Source organism: Scyliorhinus torazame, chromosome 22 (genome assembly GCF_047496885.1).
Source record: "Scyliorhinus torazame isolate Kashiwa2021f chromosome 22, sScyTor2.1, whole genome shotgun sequence".
In the NCBI taxonomy this organism is placed as follows: domain Eukaryota; kingdom Metazoa; phylum Chordata; class Chondrichthyes; order Carcharhiniformes; family Scyliorhinidae; genus Scyliorhinus; species Scyliorhinus torazame.
In genome coordinates this window covers 100,336,028-100,352,874 of record NC_092728.1, presented here as the reverse complement: position 1 = coordinate 100,352,874, position 16,847 = coordinate 100,336,028, and the positions used below count along the sequence as shown (strand labels likewise).

The following is a 16,847-nucleotide window of genomic DNA, read 5'->3' as shown; positions in this document are numbered from 1 at the left end:
TATCTGCATTCTCATTGAATTTGAACCCAAGACTAGTCTGTGGAAACCGGATATTTGAAAAATCTCCCCTGTTATTGGTCTTAAATATGAATGGTATCATTGACAGTGACATGGAGGCTAACTATTTCTTCCATGAATAGTGGAACAGGAAATATTTATATCATCTATATTACACTCAATTTTCTATCTGCGCACCTCCTGTGCAAACATTTCCATCAAAAGGTTCATGTGTCCACATTTCTAATGGAAACTCCTTCACTGGTACTGCTGTAGCACTTCAATTTTGAGATTATACTCGGAACCACCTGTTTTTCACTCTTACATAAGAACATAAGTACGAATTAGGAGCAGGAGGCGGCCATTCGGTCCCTCGACCCTGTTCCTCCTTTCAAAAAGATCATGGCTGATCTGTTTGTAACTTCAACCCCACATTCCTGCCTGCCCCTGATAACCTATCGCCCCTTTGTTAATCAAAAATCTACCCAGCTCTGCCGTAAAAACATTCAAAGATGGGGCAGCACGATGGTGCAGTGGTTAGCACTGCTGCCTCACGGCGCCGAGGTCCCAAGTTCGATTGCAGCTCTGGGTCACTGTCCGTGTGGAGTTTGCACATTCTCCCAGTGTTTGCGTGGGTTTCACCCCCACAACCCAAAAGATGTGTAGGGTAGGTGGATTGGCCACGCTAAATTGCCCCTTAATTAAAAAAAAGAAAGAAAAACATTCAAAGACTCTTCTTCCACTACCTTTTGAGGAAGAGAGTTTCAGAGACTAACAACCTTCTGGGAAAATAATTATTTTCGTCGGTCTTAAATGAGCGACCTCTTATTTTTAAGTAGTGACCCATAGTTCTTTATTATCCGACAAGAGGAAACATCCGCTCCACATCCACCACGAGGGGCTGGTTCAGCACAGTAGGGGCTGGTTTAGCACAGCGGGCTAAACAGCTGACTTGTAATGCAGAACGAGGCCAGCAGCGCGGGTTCAATTCCCGTACCGGCCTCCCCGAACAGGGGCCTGAATGTGGCGACTCAGGGCTTTTCACAGTAACTTCATTGAAGCCTATTTGTGACTATAAGCGATTATAATAATTATTATTACCCTGTCAGTACCCCTCAGGACCTTAAAAGCTTTGATCAAGTTGCCTCAAACTCTTCTAAATTCAAGTGGATATAAACCTAACCTATTGAACCCTTCTACACCTTCCAAAGTCCTCTGGGGCAGAGAATTCCAAAGATTCTGACAAGAAATTCCTCCTCATCTCAGTTCTAAATAGCCAGCCCCTACTCTTCAGAGTCTGTCCCCGGGTTCTAGATATGGACAACCCCAGCCAAGGGAAGCATCCTTCCTGCATCTACCTTGTCGAGCCTTGTAAGAATTTTGCATGTTTGAATGAGATCACCTCTCATTCTTCTAAAGACAGCTAAAGTTGTCAATCAAAATTGCCAACAGCTTCATTAAACTATATTGATCCATAATTTGCTGTCAAAATAATGGGGTGACTAATGGTGCAAATGTGTTATCAACTTCAGACAAGTTGATGTGCAGTTAAACGTGGGAATCCAGACATTCCTGTCCGTGATGTGACAGTCTCCTCGTGCAACAGTGTCTTGAGAGCAGTTACAGGCATTGAATGATGTGATGTTGTTTTTTCTTGATGGATATGAACTAAGCACACCACAAAGTCTTATTCATTTCAGTCTAAGTACCACCAGAACGCTGAGATAAGTGCTAAACTGTTGTCGATCTGCAGCACTGCAAATGAACCTTTACAAGTGTGTTGTTGCATTCCTTCAGATTTTGAAAATGTCAATATTTTTTCTTTTCCTTTTGTCTTTTCCTCTCAGTCTAGTTTTTCCCTCTTATTTTCTGTGCCTGATATGACATTGAATTCACCCATTCTAACTTTCACTTCTTTTCAGTATTTTCATGGTTAATTACACAATCCTTCCATCTGATTAAGGCACACAGTTGCTTGTCCTGTCCACTGACATCCTAATGTGTAGATTCTGTTACTGCAATGCTATCAGAGCACACGTTCAGCTACTCACTATGTACACAGGAAAGTGCAGATGCTTGTTAAGGTACCCTGCTGGAGTAAATTATGGTCCATAAAAGATGCCAGAAGAAAATAGATGCAAATTGTGAATGCTCCGGATGTCAGAATTAAGTTTAAAAGACAAAACAAAGCCATTTGGAAGTTTAGAATCAGAGGGTGGATGTAGCTGTTACAAGGGGGCATAACTATAAGGTTCGGGGTGGGAGATATAGGAGGGATGTCCGAAATAGGTTCTTTACTCAGAGAGTTGTTAGAGTGTGGAATGGACTGCCTGCTGTGATAGTGGAGTCGGACACCAGAATGACAGGGAGTGGGATAGCTTGATCTTGGTTTCGGACAAAGCTCGGCACAACATCGAGGGCCGAAGGGCCTGTTCTGTGCTGTACTGTTCTATGTTCATAAGGCAACCCTCCCGTTCCGGTATTAAATAAAATAAATAAATCTTTATTGTCACAAGTAGGCTTACTTACATTAACACTGCATCGAAGTTACTGTGAAAAGTCCCGAGTCCCCACATTCCAGCACCTGTTCGGATACACAGAGGGAGAATTCAGAATGTCCAAATTACCTAACAACACATCTTTCGGGACTTGTGGGAGGAAACCAGAGCACCCGGAGGAAACCCACGCAGGGGAGAACGTGCAGACTCCGCACAGACAGTGACCCAGACCGGGAATCGAACCTCAGACCCTGGCGCTGTGAAGCAACAGTGCGAACCATTATGCGACCATGCCACCCATAATAAACCTTCCCTGAACTTCTGACACATTTACATCTTTCCTTAAATAAGGAGACCAATACTGTGCACAGTATTCCAGATATGGTCTCATCAATGCCCTGTACAACTGAAGCATAACTTCTTTACTTTTGTAATCAATTTCCTTCACAATGAACTTTAAAATTCTATTCGCTTTCCTAATTTCTTGCTGTACTCTTTTTATGAAATGCTAGAGAATTGATCAGTATTTTATTAAAGGTCCAGCTTCTATATGCACGTCCTTTCTATTAAAATATAATTCACTGTCAACTATTGTCACACTATTGTGTCAGCTTCCATTATAAGGTAGCACGTTTTTATATATATATATATATATATATTTATTTATGGTTGAGATGCAGGGTAGATAGAATTATAGAATTCCTACAGTGCAGAAGGAGGCCATTCAGCCCACCCATTCTGCACTGACCCTCCGAAGGAACTCCAAACAACCTATTCCGTTTTGAAGCTATTTCTAAACCGTGCTTCAGCAATGTTCTGTGATGGAGGATTCTGCAATTCAAAATCCTCTAAGAATGTTTTCTCCTCCTACAGCTTATGGTTATGCTGTAGACATTCTGTTGGGCCCAGCAGTGCTGTTTAAACATCTGTACTGCCTGTTTTCTAACTATGATGACACTTGGGTATAATAATAGTACTTTGCTGTGACTGGAATCCAATATTTGAGTCTTTGACATAAGCCCTGAATGGGCATCTCTAAACTTCCTGAAAGCAAACTTAAGGGAATACCTGTGGAGGTGAGACCCAGGATAAATATTTCAATTGTGATATTTCACAGGTGAATGTTCAGAGCAAGATGATCAGACATGCTTCATTTACAGAGTACTACTTGTGCTTGTGTAATAATCCCCAGAAAATAACTGCTTTGTTTCTGTTAAAAGCCTAATTCACTTTGCACTATTTGCTGGATCTGGCTGATTGCCCATGTATCTGCTTCTGTTTATTAAAAAAAATCCCTCTGTTCATAGATTGGACAAGAGACTTCCTGGTAGTATGGTGCAAGGTGTTTTTCAATTACCAAAGCAAGCTAACAGATGGAAAAAGACACATCAATATTTTTCAGCTTTTGTCTTCTTTTTTTTAAAGCTTGTTTGAAAACACCTTTTTAAATATTGAGTTCTTAATGGTAATCTGTTTGGCAAAGAAATCCCAAATATAATACTTCCCCTTTAATTATTTTATAATTATCTTTGATTGGTACCTAGCTTCCATCTTGTCCACTAATGGAAACAATCTAGCCCCAATTGGCCCATCATAATCCTTCATAATTTTGAAAACTGCTCTCTGACCATCCATTCACTTTTTCAACTTCAGTGAAACAAAATCCCGCATTTGCCAAGTTGCTTTCTTCACAATAGTTCATGACTGTGACTCAAGATCCTTGGCAACCCCATTGATTTTCTTCTTAACCCTTCAATAGATTTCCTTTAACTGCAGCCTACTAAAGGGGCAGATTTTAAAAAAATCATTGTGATCTGGCGAGTCTTATTTTCTAGAATTGTCTGTTTTTCAAAGCAAAATATTGCAAATGCTGGAAGTACTCCGATCTCACCACATCTGTGGGAGAAACGGTTAAGGCTTCATGTCCATGTCCTTTTACTTATGTTTTGCTTTTCTGATGGTTCAGCTGGGAGAAGGTTTGGGCCATCCACAGTTTGAGCAAAATAGACCTCTGCCCAAGTACAATCATTGATTAATACTTACCTATAGAGTTCAAACATGGTGCAAATTCGTCAACTCTTAACAATTTCTTTTCATTTAGAACTACTTCATGGAGGCCTCGCATGTTAAATCTGTGTGTAGCAAGCAACAGTGAGATGACATTAACTATAGTGCATGAATGGCAGCTTTTATAAAATAGTTACTTGTATCATAAGTCACTAATCAGTAACACCTTGTTATAAATTTCTGCTTCAGTATAATAATTAGCACAGCTGGAAGACTTGTGATTTTTTTGAAATTAAGCATGTCAACGTGTTAATTTGGGCTGTTTTGTGTTCTGCTCAGTGATACTTGTTCTGCAGATTAAATAGAACCTTAGCTCAGCCAGCTCGTCAGTCTTTTTCCCAGCATTGCTGACCACTGCATAGTTTGAGAAAAGAAAGGAGACTGAAGGGAAAATGGTATTTTTAACATGTCTTCAGTAGTAAATCTGCAAACTGGCAGAAACAGTAATCTGTTTGGAGCACAAAGGGGCAAATAAGTATATGGCACATGTCCCAGCTAAACTCTGTTTTCACAACATTCAATGCAAAATAAATGGGCCCTCTGTCCTGATGTTCTCATGTCAAGTAATGCTGACTCAGGAACTGATTTGCTAATAAAATACCAAGCTGTGCCACCATACATGGTAATGAAGCAATGAAAGTGACAGAATCTGATTCACTGAAGCTAGTCACTAATTGACTTTTTATGGTATTGACTCATTTTAGAGCTAACTTTAGGAAACCAGTCTCATGAGTCATGCAAGATGTACTGTATTAGGTTAAGAAAGCATTGATTTTTTTTCTAATTATTGATGAACAAGCAATGTTGGGTTTTTATTTTCTTGCAGAATTTCATACGGCACTGGTGGTATGAATACATGATCAAGGGTTGGGGATGATGTGGACAACCAAGCTGGGGTGAGGATGGGAGCGGGGGGGGGGGGGAAGGAAGAAACAGTTACAGAAGTGCAGTGGAAGGCGTGTGACATCCTTTTGACAGAGTTCATTGACATCAAAATGAAACTCAGATGGCTTTGGTTGCTGTCAAGTTTTGAGTGTGATCCTACAGTATGGAGGATCTCTTGCTTAAAAAAAAATCAGGATGAAGAATTTTCCATTCGGTTTTACTGAATGTAGGCAGTTTTTTTCTCCTTTCCAGTGCATATTTAAATTGTTATGACATTAATTTTCTTTTAGTCCTTGATTCTTCAGAGATCTTTAAGAAGTGAGATCAAAATAACAAACAGCAAATGCTTCGCATTGATTTTATTGAGGTTAAATTTAACCTTTATCAAATGGCCTCGTTTTTTTCTCTCCTGATTATTCATGTTGACAAGTATTGCTGGTTTCCATCCAATTAAAAATTAACTATAACATAATACAGATCTGTTTCACTGCTAAGATCAGATGACCCCAAATAGTTCCCGTTTAAAGCTATTGGATGCAAAATAAGTAAAAATTGATATAAAGGTGAACTTAATTCAACTTAATAGCTTAACTTAATAGCAGAGCTATTATATATATATTTTTAAAAAATATATTTATTAAAGTTTTTCAACAACTTAATTTTTTCCCCTTACAAACAATAAACACCCCCCCCCCATAACAAAATAACACGAAATCGCACTGAGCGAGATATATACATGGCAAAATGGTATATTTACATAGCTTTATACACTGGCTCTCTCCCGCACGTGCCAGTTCCCCCCACCCTTCATGTTATCTCCTGCTCCTCCATCCCCCACCCTTCATGTTATCTCCTGCTCCTCCATCCCCCCCCAAGCAATCCCGCATTTCCCCCCCCCCCCCCCCACCCCCCAGGGTTGCTGCTGCTGTTGACCGACCTTCCTCTAACGCTCCGCGAGATAGTCTAGGAACGGTTGCCACTGCCTGTAGAACCCCTGCGCAGACCCTCTCAAGGCAAACTTAATCCTCTCCAGCTTTATGAACCCAGCCATGTCGTTTATCCAGGCCTCCACGCTGGGGGGGCTTCGCCTCCTTCCACATTAGCAAGATCCGTCGTCGGGCTACTAGGGATGCAAAGGCCAGAATGCCGGCCTCTTTCGCCTCCTGCACTCCCGGCTCGTCCACTACCCCAAATATTGCTAGCCCCCAGCTTGGCTTGACCCGGATTTTCACCACCTGAGATATTGCTCCCGCCACTCCTCTCCAGAACCCCTCCAGTGCCGGGCATGACCAAAACATATGGACATGGTTCGCAGGACTCCCTGAACACCTTCCACATCTGTCCTCTACCCCAAAGAACCTACTCAACCTCGCCACCGTCAAGTGCGCTCTGTGAACCACCTTAAATTGTATCAGGCTGAGCCTGGCACATGAGGAGGAGGAGGAATTAACCCTACCCAGGGCATCAGCCCACAAACCTTCCTCGATCTCCTCCCCCAGCTCCTCCTCCCATTTACCCTTCAACTCTTCTGCTAGCGCTTCCCCCTCTTCTTTCATCTCTTGGTGTATTGCCGAAACCTTGCCCTCCCCGACCCATACACCCGGGATCACCCTGTCTTGAATTTCTTGTGCCGGGAGCAACGGGAATTCCCTGACCTGTCGCCTCACAAAAGCCCTCACCTGCATATATCTAAATGCATTTCCCAGGGGTAACTCAAACTTCTCCTCCAGTGCCCCTAGGCTCGCGAATGTCCCGTCAATGAACAGGTCCCCCATTCTTCTAATCCCCGCCCGATGCCAGCCCTGGAACCCCCCCCCGTCCATCTTCCCCGGGACAAACCGGTGGTTACCCCTGATCGGGGACCACACCGAGGCTCCCACTGCACCCCTGTGCCGTCTCCACTGGCCCCAGATCCTTAACATTGCCGCCACCACCGGGCTCGTGTTATATATTTTTTTAATGGGTCGTTGCAGAACCATGATTGTAAAACTCTTGGTGTGATTTGGGTCGCATGATATTTATTTTAGCTGAACAGGAAAGAAAAAGAGAAACTTGCATTTATAAAGCATCTTTGACAATCCACGGACATCCCAAATGCTTCATACCCGAGGAAATGTAGTTACTGTTATGATGTGACCAATGCAGCAGTCTTTTTGCCATTTGCGGGAACTTGCTGTGCACAATGAGAATGGCCAGATAAACTCTTTTTATGTAATGGTTGAGGGATAAATATTGGCCTGAACACTGGGGATGATACTCATGCGCCTCGTCAACCTAGTGCCATGGGCTTTTTTACCTTCCCCTGAGAAATAAGGGGAAGCCTTGGTTTATCATCTCATCTGAAAGCGTGTACTCTGCGCAGCACTACAGCACTACCTGACCCCTACAGCCTTTTGACTGAAGAGGCAAGAATGGCACACCAAATAACGCAAACTAGCAATGTGAACTTTATTGTCAACCCTCCAAAGAAAAAGTACATTTATTTCAACAGATCTCTTGAGACTATTCTGTCCTCTGAGGAATTTTGTTCCAGGAGGTTGCACCCACTTTATGCAGTGGGGATGGGTTTTACTTTATTGTCCATGAGATTACTAGAACTCTCAAAATGAAATAAATATTATTTCATTTATTTGTTGTAAAAGTCAGCGATGCTGGGGCAGCAACCTTTTGTATTCCATTTCAGCCGCTGTGGCCTTTGATTCCATTCTGTTTTGATTGCTTACAATTTGTTGCTTGTTCAGTTACCAAAGACATTTGAGTCAACCACCTAATGTGGCATTGGTGATGGTTACATCAGTCAAAGGCAGAAGTGGCAGGTTCCCTGTTGGACATTGGGGAAATAGTTGGGTTAATTTGCAAAGCCTGTGAATGGCCGTTTTCCAGGTGCTAGCCCATACATTGCCAAATTAATTTTGATTTGAACTCCCTGCCTCTGAGTTCTGAGTCCAGCATCATTGCCATTATGCGTGCTCTCCGCTGCAGCTGTGCTCTGTTCTAACATTCATGACTTTGTTGTGATGTTGCAGACTACTTTCTGTATTCCAATAAAAGGACACCTCAAACTATTTGGCACTGCAAATATCCATCAATTTCTGAATTACAACCATTGCCGATCCAAAAACCTAGAGACATGGGCCCATAACTTCCTGGTTCCCCGGCATTTGGGGAGGCACCCCAATGATGCACTGGGGAATCCCTCTAGGAACTTCCCATGTAAGGGTTTACCCGGCAATTGCCCAGAAGCGCTAACTTCCTCTGGACAATTGCGCTGGGCTGGGAATCATGTGACCAAAGTGATTTAAATCTCAAACTTTTGATTGCTCTGCCAGCTTTACCCTGGTAGTTATTCTGGAGTTAGAAGTAATTTTTTTCCTTTTAACTCTCAAAGTATCTTTAAATTAAAACCCACATCCAGTCTCACACACTGGACCACCCCGTGAACTGATGCACACTACTCTTTCCCCCCCCCCCCCCCCCCCCCCCCCTCCCCCCTGCCAGATGGTGCACCTTCCCATTATCTGAATGACTTGCCTTTTAATTGTCCCATATAAACATCCCCTTTACAGCAGCTAGAGCCGTAAAAATGGACATTCCTTTCTTCTCTGCGCCCCAGTTACTCCATATCGATGCAGTAGGGGCATGCCTTGCTGCTCCTGTCTCGCCCTGCTTGAGTGAGGAAGGCTTCGGAATGCAGTGAAAGCAAGTCCGTTGAGAGTGGCAATCCAACAGAGATTTCCACTCTGAGGAAGTTATAGGCCATGGTTTTTACAGGCCCAAGAGCAGAGTTTCCCATGCCAATTAGAAACATTGTCCATGTTACATGGACAAAAAATTACTTGGACAATGAGATTTGCCCACTTCTCTCCAATCTCATCTTCTCATTTGCTTTTCATTGAGGCAGAACACAACGTAAAGCAGAAATAATTACCTCTGTAAATTGTTTAATGAATGTGATCATTTAAAATCCAAGAACTTGCATGACCTCTGTCTGAAAAGAATTCTTGCGATGTTATGTTGTTGGTGATTAATGAGGAATTCCAGTGTCCAGTAAACACCTACACATTTTGGCATGGTTTGCAAGTTAAACCTACTCTGTTAATGCGAGATTTGAACCTGATAAAGTACTGACTTGCAAGCAGCCTTTAGACCTTCCATCATCGGGGTAAATTTTGTCTTGTGAACTGAGACAATGTGATGGTTGTGTACTAATTTATCTCCTTCCCACCTACAAGGTGGTTTATCTAATTCCAAAAGTAAAATGTTGCACCTCAATTTTGCTGGGAATTCTCAGCAGGTCAGGCAACATCTCCTCCGGTGAGAGAGAAACAGAAATAACGTTTTAGACCAGTGATCATTCATCCAATGGAATTATGAAGAGTTTGATATAGTAGATAAGGGGGAACTGTTTCCACTGCTCTAACTAGATAACAAAGATTTAAACTAATTGGTAAAATGAACCACAGGGGAGATGAGATTTTGTTTCTAAAAGCTGCGACTTGTTATGATCTAGAATGTACTGCCTGAAAAGGTTTTGGAAGCAGTTTCAACAGCAGTTTGGATATACACTTGAAAAGGAAATATTTGCAGGATTATGGGAAAAGAATGGGAAGTTAGACTAATTTAATTGACTACAAGCATAGTACAAGAGTACAAGCATAATGGTTGAATGATCACCTTCTGTCCTGTTAAGATTTTATGAATCATGTACTTGAAAGTAAAATTCAAAATATTTTTAGCCTGAAATTCCAGTAGCCCCTTTTAAGCTTTGTGATTTCATTAACATTATAGTACTGCATAGTCACTGAATAGTTTGAATTATTGGCACATTTCCTACACTGAGCTTGCTGTCTAACACGACTGCTGTTGACTAGTGTGTGTTGGAATATTTAGTCAGACCAGTTACTGTATTTGCATTAATACAGAAAAGGTGTGGCATTAATCCTCATTGATAGGTGGGTACATTGGTTACTATAACTAAGTTTTAATGGCGTCTAATGTTTTTAACAGGGCTGAATGCTTGGAATGATTGAAATGTTTTAACATTGTGAATAGCTCTATTGACTAAACTGCAGTGGGAGCTCTTGGATGCATACATAATTCAAAATGATCTTCCGTTTCCCAGGCATGGCTCAACGGTGAGACAAAGCCTCCAGTGCTTACTGCCATCTTTGCAGTGAGTCATCAAACTACAGCTTGTACCAAAGCAAAACTTCACTTTAGCAACAAGATAACAGTTCTGTGTTTGGAAGTCTCGTTTCTAAGCTGGTGGGCATTTAGGGCCGTCAATCAAAAGCTCCTTTCATTCAAGTGTGTAGCCTGAATGTTAATCACTGTCCCTCCTGTTCATTTACAGTCAGTGCACAGCAGTACAGGGACTTGACTTGTACAGCCTGAACTGGTTGAAGCAGGGATTTGATCCTGCATTTCTTTTTTTAAAAAAAGGTAATTTGTGCTGACGCATTCTTTGTTGCTTTAGTTTGGAAACAAATGTACACAATTTGAGTTTTGCTTCTGGTTCTGGTTGCTTTTCATTAGGATGTGGAATAGAGCCAGCTCTGACCTGTTGATTTTTTGTCTCCCCACCCTTTATATTTTGTTGTTTACAGCTGTGATTCGATGTTGCCACTGTGACCCTTGGAAGGACCAGCACTTCATCTCAGCCATGGCTCAGATTCTTCATCTCGAGATTCCAAATTTTGGGAACAATGTCCTGGGCTGCTTGAATGAACAGCGGTTAATGGGGTTATTTTGTGATGTCTCTATCGTAGTCAAAGGTCAAGCCTTCAAGGCGCACCGTGCTGTGCTGGCAGCCAACAGCCTCTATTTCCGGGATTTGTTCAGTGGCAATAGTAAAAGTGCATTTGAGTTGCCCGCCTCAGTTCCGCCTGCCTGCTTTCAGCAGATCCTTTCCTTTTGTTACACCGGCAAGCTTACCATGGCAGCCAGCGAGCAGCTGGTGGTGATGTACACAGCAGGCTTCCTGCAAATACAGCGCATTGTCGAGAAAGGGACTGAACTGATGTTCAAAGTGAGCTCCCCACATTGTGACTCTCAGACGACCTCCATCGAAGACACTGGCTCTGCCCCACAGAGTCCTTGCCCCCTACAGCCACCTGCCACCCCAACGGTTGTGTCTCCAGCTTTACCCATTCCTTTGCTTTCTCGGGTGAAGAGTGAACACTGCGAACAAGATCTGACGGTGCCTGGCATTCATGCCCTTACAACCAAGCGCTCATTGGAGGCTAGCCAGCGTGAGAGTGCCAGTCACCTAAACTGTTCAACACCTTTGAAGTTACCTAGAGTTTCCTATCCTGGATCCTGGGGTGCCACACCTTTTGTGCAGCCAGTAACCTATGTCCAAACAGAGCGCACAAGCCCAGGTGGAAGCAGTAATCAGACCACGGACAGTCCAACTTCATACCAGAATGAGGAAGAAGAAGATGATGATGAAGCATATGAGACAATGGCAGAAGATCAATATGGACAGATGTATATCAAGGCATCATCAGGATACCCTGGTAAGAGATGCTGACTTGTGTGCCAATCAGTACTAACTATGTTTTTTTAATTTCCTTTGGTCACTCATTATCTCCTTTCCTGAATTTGGCTTTGGTCCCTTCATAAATATGCAGGGCTCAGAATTGAGTTCTAAGAATACATCTAGAGGTGCAGTCTGAGGGATAAGTGTGAGGGGTCCCCGGGCCATAATCTCTATACCAGTGCTCTGATAAGAGTCCACTTAAAAAATGGTTGCGAGAAGAATATGATCATCTTTAGATAGAGTAGATAGGAGAAACTTTTCCTCTTAGTACAGGGGTCAATAACCAGGTAGCATAGATTTAAGCTGAGCAGCAAAGCATTTGAGGAAAAACCTTTTCACCCAGTGGGTGTTGGGAATCTGGAACTCACTACCTAAAAGGGTGGCCGATGCGGAACCCTCGCAACGTTTAAAACCTTTAAATTAACACCTGAAAAGCTATAATATACAAGGCTATGGACCAAGTGCTTTAAAGTGGGATTAGAATAGATAGGTTCTTGACGGCTGGCACAGAAACGATGGACTGAAGGGCCTCTTTCTGTGCTGTAAAATGCTGACTCCATGACTTCAACAATTTAGACAGTGCCATTACAATTGTGAAAACTCCCAAGATTTAGTGTAGATTCATGACTGGAAGCAGAAAACCGTGTCCGTGTTCTAAAAAGGATATCATATCGGTTCCAAAAAGCTGCAGCTTCATTAATTTAGTATCAACTGTAAGGTTGAAGTCAGTGAATCCCATTATGAGGATCTGCACAGTAGCAATAACTTAATAAGCAATGAACGTGGATTTAGAAGGGGAAGATTTTGATTGGTAAACCACCTCAATTTTCTTCAGATCGTTGCAGACAAATAGCAGTACTCATTGTAATGTGGTTTATTTGGATTTCCAGAAAGCATGACATGACATAATTGAACTGAAGACCTAACAAATCTGATATAGAACATGCAAAAGAACAAGAAGCAAATTTAGTAAAGAAATAAAAACAACAAGAAATGCAGGAAATAGCAGAAAAGGCAGAATATGTGCAGAAAAACAAAGCGTTAAGGTTTCAGGGTGATGATTTTTCATCAGAACTGACAGAAGGCCAGTAGCCTGAAAAGTTAATTCTGTTTCTCTCTCCACAGATGCTGCCAGACTTGCTGTGTATTTCCAGCATTTTCTGTTTCCGTTATTTCAGATTTTCAGCATCTGTAGTATTTTGCTTTCATATTACTAAAAATGAACTTGGAATATAATAAAGTTGGTGAGGGTGTATTTACTAGAGTCAGTGTTTTTAACTGTAGTGTTCTTAATCTACATAAGCCCGTAAGAATAACTATACATTGATTGCATTTGGTAACAACACTTGAGAGCAAGGGCAATAGAGATGAGGGGAGTGCAGATAAATATTTACCAAAAAATCCTGCAAGGCTATGTTGATAGGGTTTGACAAAGTAGCATAAACCAGTTGTGCCAATCGGTCTGTTTCTGTGCTGTAAATTCTATGTAATGCAGAATTGAATTTAACATTGATCGATGTAAAAATACGTTGGTTTTACTGTTAATCCTGTAGGCCAAAGCAATGCTTGGATGTATAACTAGAATCACAAAATTACAGCCTATATAAGTTACGCTGAGCATTCATAGTGCACTGATCATACCACACAAGGAATACCTTTTAAGCTTTGGCTGTAACACCAGCGATTGAATATTTAAAATATAAGATGTGGATTGAGAAAGATACAGAAGAAAAAGACTTAAAACTGAACTTGTGTGGAAAGCATTAGAAAAGCGAGTTTGGCAGTTCAGAAGACAGCTGGTGTGGCAGGTTTTAGTGGGATATTGTGGCAGAGAGGTTGAAGCATCCGATGAAGGACCTTTAATGGAAATGCTTGTTCCGCTGTTCAAAGAGATCATGACTGATTTGCGACCTAACTCCATATACCTGCCTATGCCCCATATCTCTTAATACCTTAGGATAACAAAACTCCATTGATCTCGTATCAAATTTACAATTATCAAACATCAATTTACATTTTCCCAAGAGTTCCAAATTTCTGCCAGCCTTTCTGTATGGGGGGGGGGGGGGGGGGGGTCCTAATTTCGCCACTGAAAGGTCTTGCTCTAATTTTTAGATAGTCCTCCCTGTCCTAAATTCTCCAACCAGTCAAATTTGTTTCTATTTCTGAAGAGTTATGATTAACTGTTTCTCTCTCCCTGCAGATGCTGCCAGACCTGAGTCTTTCCAGAATTTTCTGTACGTTATAAATATGTTTAAGCTTTTATCCTCTCGGTTGCATAGAGATTATAACATTAAACCTGCCATTCAACCCAATGAGTTAGTACTTGTCCTCTAAACAAGCAGTTCTTCTTGTGTCTTTCTATGCTTGAATCGCCTATTTTAAACTATTCTTTAAAGCTAACATAGTATCTGTTTCAGTCAATATCTCTGTGCATGCAACAGTCTCACAACCGACTACAGAGAAACCAAAATCTCCTCTCCCCTAAAGCATTTGCCTTGGTTCTATCCCCCTTTGCAACCCAACATCTTCAATCTATTCTGCCCTTCATAACTTTAAACACCTCTAGAATATCAGTTCAGAGTTTCTTGTCCTTGCAGGAACAGTTCCTTTTTTTTTTTGAAGCAAGGCACCATTTAATCTATATAGTTTGAACATAATCTGACACAATCTGACAATTTCTTTAAAATTGTAGGTCTGAAAACCTTTTGCAGAAAATGACTGAAATGCGGTGAACCCGTACAAACTGTTTCTTGCAAAATGCATGTGGAAAAGTAGTTTTACATTAGAAAACTTAATCTCAATTGTGGAATAAATTTACTATTGTCATCTCTCAAATATAAGGCAATGTTTTTTATTTCTGAAATTAAAATACCCAATCAACACACAGCGATTGCACCAGTTTAGAATAGTTATGGAATAGAACATCTTTTTCCCCTTCCTTTTGGTAAGTTTCCATCTAGTTATTCGCATCCCTCAGTAGGCCATAGAAGGATTTGGGGTATTATATTTGTCAGCCTTATTTATTTATTTCTGAGTGCTAAGTGGAAAGAAAAAGCATATAAGGAGGCAAAAGTCAGTGAAAGCCCCAGAGGTTGGGATAATTTAGAATCCAGCAAAGGAGGACTAAAAAGATGATGAGAGAGAAAATAAACTACAAGGGGAAACTAGTGAGTAATATAAAATCTGACAAGAGCATCTTTAAACATATAAAAAAGAACTGTGATCAAAATGAACATAGGCACCTTAGAAAATGAGCTGGGGAACAAAGGAATGACAGAGGAATAAACAGATACTTTGCATCAGTCTTTATGGTGGAAGATGCTTTGAGCATCCCATTAATATTAAAGAATTGGGCCCTGGTGGTGGGGGTGGGGACGGGGGGCAGGCTAGTAGTGAGGAGAGGTGAGGCTAGCGCACAGGAATGAAGTGGCGGGAGAGGCTACAGTCTGTTGGGCCTGTATGGGTGGGTTGCAATCAGCCTAGATGGTTGTTCGTGTGATGGGGGGATGTGGCACCAGGCACTTGGGGAGGAGGGAAAGAGAGAGATATGAGAGAGGGGGTGGGGGGAAGGAGGGAGTGAGATACGCCCGACAAGGTTGATCACCTAGAACGTGTGGGGCGCCTGTGAAGAGGTCAAGGGTTTTTTTTCCATTTGAAAGGTTTGGGGCCGATGTGATGCTCCTGCAGGAAGAGACATGTGCGGGACCAGATCGGATTGCGGAAGGCTTGAGCCAGGTTTCCCATTCAGGGCTTAATGGCAGGGCAAAGGGGGGGTGGTGATTTTGGTTAGCAAGGGGGTTCGTTTTTAGGTGGGGAGTGGTGCCTGATCAGGGTGGTCTGTAAGTGATGGTTACCGGTAAACTGGAAAGGAAGGCAGTGGTGATTGTGAACGTGCATGCCCCGAATTGGGATGGTAAGTTCATGGAACGGCTAGTGGCTGGAGTTGGATATGCACCAGCTGATTTTAGGGGGAGATTTTTTTTTTTACCATTAAAGACTATTAATGTTGTTGCAACTCCAACATGCAGCAATCATTGGTGTGCAATAGGCCCACACATTAAAATTTCATTTAAAATATTTTAAATCCCTACATGAAATACAGTCTGCATCTACAAATATTAAGTCCCGGCCACCTTTAGCTTTTAAAGTCTGAATATTCACCTAAAATGATTGTATAATATAACTCACTGGTGTGAACTTCATGGAGCAGGGAATGTTACTTTAAAATTAACCTATGAAATTGAGAAGAAAAAAGTATTAACCTCAGCTTCAATGAATAGTTTCCAGAATCTGCCAGAGCTTGGGAACTGGGTGACAAGTCGCTCATAGGTCTTCCGCGCTTTGTCTATGGGTTGGTTCTAAAAGTAAAAACCATTAAAAAAAAAAAATATATATATATCTATATATATATATATATTTTTTTTTTTACAGCGTTAAAAAATATGCAATGATAAGCTTTTGATGCTTTACTCCCAGTCATCTCAGTAAGAGGCAATTTCACAACTGTTTTAAAAATCATACTGTGCAAATTTTTGAACTGTATAATAAACAAACATAACCCTATTTCACTAAACCTGTGCCTCTCGTATGAGAATGCTCCATGCATCAAGGTCATATGGATTTTCTTCTAATTTCTTTTCTGCCGCCTTCACTTTTTCAGGAACATACTCTGGAGCCTGCTCCGCATTTGCTTCGCCGGATAGTGATTTTAAAAAAAAAAGTTTTTTTTAAAAAACACCAGTCAATTAACGCGGGTAAATGTCGTTCGAGTGAGTGCAGAGCTGGCCCCAGAAATCCCACTTTTTATCTCTGTCTTCCCCCTCTTTAACCTCAGTGCTTCTCATACCACCCCCACC

The 16,847-nt window shown here is 41.6% G+C and overlaps 1 protein-coding gene and 1 pseudogene across 3 annotated transcripts in view; one reads left to right on the top strand and one right to left on the bottom strand.

Moving 5' to 3' along the window:
• Positions 1 to 16,847, top strand: part of LOC140399272 (nucleus accumbens-associated protein 2-like) — a 134,477-nt gene that overhangs the window by 56,156 nt on the left and 61,474 nt on the right. For 2 of the 3 annotated variants that reach the window (XM_072488732.1, XM_072488733.1), the window contains exon 2: positions 11,054 to 11,965. In XM_072488732.1, the coding sequence (XP_072344833.1) occupies positions 11,110 to 11,965 (856 nt within the window). In that variant the 5' untranslated portion in view covers positions 11,054 to 11,109. Of the gene's footprint in view, positions 1 to 10,800; positions 10,890 to 11,053; positions 11,966 to 16,847 lie in introns of all 3 variants that reach the window. The other variant, XM_072488731.1, reaches the window with a different exon arrangement.
• LOC140399394 (cleavage stimulation factor subunit 3 pseudogene) lies at positions 16,430 to 16,691 on the bottom strand (annotated as a pseudogene).